The 6,652-nt window shown below is 34.5% G+C and overlaps 1 protein-coding gene across 3 annotated transcripts in view; it reads left to right on the forward strand.

Annotated features, from left to right (window-relative positions):
- The window catches only part of LOC107755274 (NADH dehydrogenase [ubiquinone] 1 alpha subcomplex subunit 7-like), a 6,727-nt gene extending 5,277 nt beyond the window's left edge, over window positions 1-1,450 (forward strand). For 2 of the 3 annotated variants that reach the window (XM_016572021.1, XM_016572022.1), the window contains exons 3-4: window positions 514-655; window positions 1,341-1,450. In XM_016572021.1, coding sequence (XP_016427507.1) covers window positions 514-655; window positions 1,341-1,416 — 218 coding nt within the window. In that variant the 3' untranslated portion in view covers window positions 1,417-1,450. The remainder of the gene's footprint in view (window positions 1-513; window positions 656-1,340) is intronic. The other variant, XM_016572020.1, reaches the window with a different exon arrangement.
- Window positions 1,451-6,652: the final 5,202 nt, after the last annotated feature.

Here is a 6,652-nt window from a genome sequence, read left to right on the forward strand (position 1 = left end):
CGCACTCCACTGAGACCAGTGTAGTTTTTACCGAGCAGACAGCAGAAACGGCGAGAAAGACGGTGGCAGCTGCCGGAGGAAACCCGTGGCACCCGACCCGAGGCCACCGGAAGTCCCAGAGAGAGCGCCAGCCCTTGCAGTGAAATTATCTAACTGGAACCAACGTTATACCTATGTGTTTTATTATATTAATATATATGAATTTTTATATACGGGTAGTTGACAGATTTAGTTAGTAATTTAAATATTTTTACAAGGGACAATTGATTATTTATTATTATTATTCACCATTTCAATGGTTCTACAGTAAAACAAATTAATTTGTTGTCTTTGCTGTCTAGAAATAAAAGACTGACCTTTTTCTTTGAGGACAGTTAAAGTGTACAATATAGTTAAAATATACTTCTATATTTATATTCAATATAATAACCTTATTTTCAAAACCCTGTTATGATGACAATAAATGCAATCATTAATCCATGGTTAATATTTATTTTATTTATGCCATTGTTGGTAGGACTCAGCCACCACCTAAACTTCCTGTTGGACCGAGCCATAGATTTGCAAATAACTACTACTGTCAGAGAGATGGACGCAGAGAGTCCGGTCCACCAAGTGTAGTCATGTCTTCACAGAAGGCCCTAACTGCTGGAAGGTGGGCTGGCTTTGCTTAATACATATTTCATGTTAAAATGTTGTGTATTGTGCATTTAATTAGTTTTTAGCAGACACTTCTCTACACAAGTCAGTTCAATTGAAAGTACCATGATAGGCAGCTAAGACCCAGTCGCTAGCTAGGTGTGAATGCCTACTTTGAGCAACTACAGTGTAATTTGCCCTTTCTATATTTAGCTTTGGTAAAATAGCATCTGCTATTAAAATAATATAAAACATATTATTTGTTATGTTTCTTGGCAGTGGTTTCTTGATTTGTTTTATGAATATCTTGCTTAATTGCCCAATGCATATAATAATTCCAATGTTATTTACAAGTTTGTGTGTGGAAAACGGAATGTTCTGGAACAGAATTTCTTGACCAATTCTGTGCTCTCATGATAATGTTATATGGTGCCTTATTAGACAGTTGGCAAAATAACACATGCATGCATATGAACATCTCATTTTAACACCGTAGAATTAATAATGCATGCACATATAAGCCTGGGTTTAAACATGATAAAATATTAACAAACTCTGCCAGATTTGAATAATTTAATGCTACATAGTATTTCTACATTTCAATGGTAATTTGTTGGTGAATGGGGTTTAAATGCTGCCTAATTATGCCTTTTCATGATAACCATGTCCTAAATCTCTGCATGTTTTTCTTCTGTTCACAGTGAGGCTTCTGGAAAACCCAAACAGCCTGTTACTCCAGGGTCCCCACTGAAGGAGCTTCCACTGAGCGTTGACTAGATTTACAGTGTAATATATGTGTTATTCTCAATAAAGGATGTGTATATACAAGAAACATATTCAATGCACTCTGAGTAATGGATTACTATAACAAGGAAGTTTTGTTTATTGGGTTTATCTTGTTTATTGAGTAAGACAACCTTGTGACAACCCATTAACACTGATTTGAGAAGAATGTATTTTTTATATAAAATAATATAAAACATATTATTTGTTATGTTTCTTGACCGTGGTTTCTTGATTTGTTTTATGAATATCTTGCTTAATTGCCCAATGCATATAATAATTCCAATGTTATTTACAAGTTTGTGTGTTGAAAACGGAATGTTCTGGAACAGAATTTCTTGACCAATTCTGTGCTCTCATGATAATGTTATATGGTGCCTTATTAGACAGTTGGCAAAATAACACATGCATGCATATGAACATCTCATTTTAACACCGTAGAATTAATAATGCATGCACATATAAGCCTGGGTTTAAACATGATAAAATATTAACAAACTCTGCCAGATTTGAATAATTTAATGCTACATAGTATTTCTACATTTCAATGGTAATTTGTTGGTGAATGGGGTTTAAATGCTGCCTAATTATGCCTTTTCATGATAACCATGTCCTAAATCTCTGCATGTTTTTCTTCTGTTCACAGTGAGGCTTCTGGAAAACCCAAACAGCCTGTTACTCCAGGGTCCCCACTGAAGGAGCTTCCACTGAGCGTTGACTAGATTTACAGTGTAATATATGTGTTATTCTCAATAAAGGATGTGTATATACAAGAAACATATTCAATGCACTCTGAGTAATGGATTACTATAACAAGGAAGTTTTGTTTATTGGGTTTATCTTGTTTATTGAGTAAGACAACCTTGTGACAACCCATTAACACTGATTTGAGAAGAATGTATTTTTTATATATATATATATATGAAATATTATCTAAAGGGAAAATTCATGATATTCTTAAATTATTCTCCTAAAGAACATCTGTATTTAAAATATAATCTGACTACTGGCTCTCCACCAATATGTAAACGGTAATTATGAAACAGCATTTTATATGAAAAACTAGTTGAAAATATAATAAACTTTCAAAACACTGATTTGGCCAGCTGACAATAAATTGTATACATTTAATTATATAAAATGATATAAAACAGTACAAATTGCGCCAGATATAAATGTGACTTGCCCCTACCAAATGCCTTGCTGTGGTAATGTTGTGTTCATATGCTAAAGCCACAGCTATGGCAAAAATATGAGGACTTTCGGTTTTCAGTTTTTATCTAGATCTGGAGAAAAGAAGCATGTGTCATTAAAGATAACTGAAATGTATAATTATTTACAAACAGTCTGACTAAATAACAAACAGTTGTACCTTTCCAATTTTTTGAAGACATTGAGTAATTCATAATAGGCTGAAAAAAGTAAACCGTTAACCCAGTTACGTTTCTGAAGGCTTACATCTGACTGAAGTTTCTAAAAACGTGGAAGAACTAATTGTGGAAGCAGATGTAAATTTGCCCTCCATTCTTTCGACCAGGAGATGGCAGTAACACTGTACCGCACTCATTTCTGGTATTTGACTTTTTATTAAAATAAAATTTAATTCTCGCGATTGTCCCTCGGTTGCATCCGTAGAAAGTCGTCCTGCAGGTGACGTGATGGGGGAACATTTTTGAATAGTTCCTGAGAAACTCATCGGCGTGAGAACTGGGAAACATTAATAGCTCATATTTCTGCCGTCTGGAGTGATATAAGCCTGAAGACAAGCATGAACGTTCAGCCTTCAAACCCTAATAACCCGGTAGTGTTTTTCGATGTCACCGTTGGAGGACAAGTGAGTTTAAATCGCACTGTTGTTTTCATTAGCAAGATCAGCTAGCTGACGCTAAATCACGCACAGCCTTTTTATTTATTTTTCTCCAAAAACTTGCTGACTACTTAAATAGCTTAAATTAAACAGTCTGTGTAAAGACATCTAAATGCCACTTCAGAAGCGCGTCTTTTTGTGAAAGTTTGTGAAATTTAAACATACCTCCTCAAGGAAAAAGTTTGCCATGTCAGCTGTCAAGGTGGCTGTGTTTGATTCCCAAAAGTGCCTGAAGAGACAGCAAGTGTGAACCGTATAAACGGGTTTAATCCCAACTTTACTGCTTGATTTTCGAGCGTCATTCCATCTCAAGTGGCCCAGAAATGAATTTTGTTGCTTAAAAGTGTTGTTGTTGTTGTTGTTGTTGTTGTTGTTGTAGTAGTAGTAGTAGTAGTAGTAGTAGTAGTAGTAGTAGTAGTAGTAGTAGTAGTAGTAGTAGTAGTAGTAGTAGTAGTAGTAGTAGTAGTAGTAGTAGTAGTAGTAGTAGTAGTAGTAGTAGTAGTAGTAGTAGTAGTAGTAGTAGTAGTAGTAGTAGTACTACTACTACTACTACTAACCTTGGCTTATTATTGTGTCATGACCCACAAAAATGTTTCGGGGTTATGTGAATGCTAATGGAAACCTCAGTATCTCAGCTGTATGTCAGAGCTGCTTGTCACAAAAACTGATCTCTAGAGCACATTACATGTACATGTAAATATATATTATTGCACATTATTGTTCCTTAGAAGTTAGGTCCAAATGTAATAATCAAGATTACTCAGGGTTGCACATTGAGGTTCAGTTCGTAATGGGAATCATTCAGGTCTTAGCTGTAATGTTTGTAGGGGTGTCTATGTAATGTTTGAGACTTCTCTTCAGGTATGTGTAAAAGAGTGCAGTTTCTTTTATAACTGTCCCTCACTCAAGTTGATTATCTCTGGTATGGGACCAAATAGGAAACTGGAATTTAAATCCTCTATGGCAGCATTCTGCTGTAAAAATGTTAAGATTCCCCTGCTTACAAAACTAGAGCTAGTTGAAATCTAGGGAATAACATACTTAGTTTTTTGTGATTTGAGAAAGGAATATATATATATATATATATATCGCACCACATGATATTTCATAAAATGGAAATCATCGGACAAAGTTTGTTTGTATATTATGATGGAAATATAAATACAAATGCTTTGCAATTTTACACAGGATTACAAAACACTTTGGAAATCATGCCAAATAAATCATAAAATTAATTTGAATAAATTTAGGGTAATTTCAAAGATGTTGACAAAAAAAAGTTATGGTCGCACCACATGATATTTTGACTTTGAATAACAGAAAAATTACAAATAACTAATGTTTTTTGAAAAGTTAAAGTGAGTTCATACATGGGAGAGGTCCTTTATATATATATAATTTTGGACAGAACAGAGCAAAGAAGAACTTAGAGACTGTTTTGAGGACACAGAGTGGCAACTGTTCTTTGATGCATGAGAAGATGTACATGAGATCACTGACACCATTACATCTTACATACGTTTTTGTGAAAGTAATTGTGTTAAGACTAAAACAATTCAAATGTATCCGAACAATTGGTTATGGTTTACCAAACATCTTAAAATGTGTTTAAATGAGAAAAAAGCTGCTTTTTTAAATGGTGATAAGGAACTGCTTAGAGACAAAGGGAATGAATTTAGGGGTCGAATTAGGAAAGCTAAACTAGCATAAAAGGATAAGATTGAAATAGGTAATATACAGGCCAATGCTAAGAAGGCATGGGAAGGGCTTAATAGTATTATGGGAAGAGAGAAGAGGAAACAGGTGTGTTCCTTACAAGGTGCACCTTTTGTAGAAGATTTAAGCGTTTTCTTTACTAGGTTTGATAGGGGGGAGTGAACTACCGAATGTGAGAGAATATGTCTTAATATTCCGGCATATGAGCCCATTAAACTTAAAGAGTATGAAATAGCAGCCAGTCTTGCTAGCATTAAGCCAAATAAAGCACCTGGTCCAGACGGGCTAAAGGGTCGTGTGTTAAAAGATTGTGCTTTCCTACTAGCTGGTGTCCTTACCCAGCTGTTCCAGCTCTTGTTAAATTGTAGGGTGGTTCCAAATTCATGGAAAGAAACAAAGATTGTTCCAGTACCTAAAATATCTAATGCCAATCAGTTAAAAGATTTTAGACTGATAACTCTAACATCTATGTTGAGTAAATGTATGGAACGAGTATTAACAAGGCATATTTGGAACAGTGTGGTTAAAGATTTGGACCCCCTTCAGTTTGCCTACAGGGGAAAGAGGGGCACCGATGATGCTGTTATAACCTTATGTGATTTTGTAGCTGAACACATTCAGCAGACTACAAATTATGTTAGGATTTTATTTATAGATTTTAGCTCGGCTTTTAATTCGATTTGGATTGATATTCTTTTGCAAAGATTCATTAACTTGGGAGTAAATGGTGGATTAAAGTTATAAAGTTATTTGGTGGATTAAAGACTTTCTTTTAAATCGTCCTCAAAAAGTAGTTGTTAATGATATGGTGTCAAAGACAATCATTGTAAATACAGGAGTTCCTCAAGGAACTATTTTATCACCATTAATTTTCTCGTTGTATACAAATGAATTTAAGATCCAGGATTCATATTTTAATTTATTTAAATACGCGGACGACATGGCACTTGTTGGCCGGTTGAGTAAAGCTGGAACAGAGGGAGACACACTGTATTATATTACATAAATTTGCTTCAAAATTGGTGTAAACTGAGTTCACTGGAGGTTAATGTGAACAAAACCAAGGAATTGGTCATTAGTAGGAATAAACTAGATTTTATTGAAGGGACCAGAACCTTTGATACTTGATGGACATCAAATAGAGACGGTAGGAAGTTTTAAATATTTAGGAACATTTATTGATAGTAAATTGACATTTGCTGTAAATGTTGAATATGTTTTTAAAAAAAGCAATGCAGAGATTACATCTTATTAGGAGGTTACAACATTTCGATGTGAGTCAACATATTTTAGAGATGGTTTATAAGAATCTTGTTGAGAGTGTTATATGTTTTAATATGACTATGTGGTATGGACTAGTGCCAGTTAAAGAAAAGCAAAAACTGGGTCGAGCAGTTAAAATTGCTAGTGCAATTGTAGGACAACCACAAAGACAATTGAATGAAATCTATCAAACAAGAGTCAAACAAAAAGCACAGGTTATTATTGAAGATTGTTCCCATCCTTTGAATATTAAATTTCAGCTTTTACCATCAAAAAGACATTTTAGGCAACCTCGTGCAAGGAAAAATGTTTATCAAATGTCATTTGTGCCAACTGCCATTAGAATTTTAAATACTGGGATTTGAGTGAGAGCAGGGGTGATTG

Source organism: Sinocyclocheilus rhinocerous, unplaced genomic scaffold, assembly GCF_001515625.1.
Source record: "Sinocyclocheilus rhinocerous isolate Xijiao unplaced genomic scaffold, SAMN03320098_v1.1 scaffold6193, whole genome shotgun sequence".
NCBI lineage: Eukaryota > Metazoa > Chordata > Actinopteri > Cypriniformes > Cyprinidae > Sinocyclocheilus > Sinocyclocheilus rhinocerous.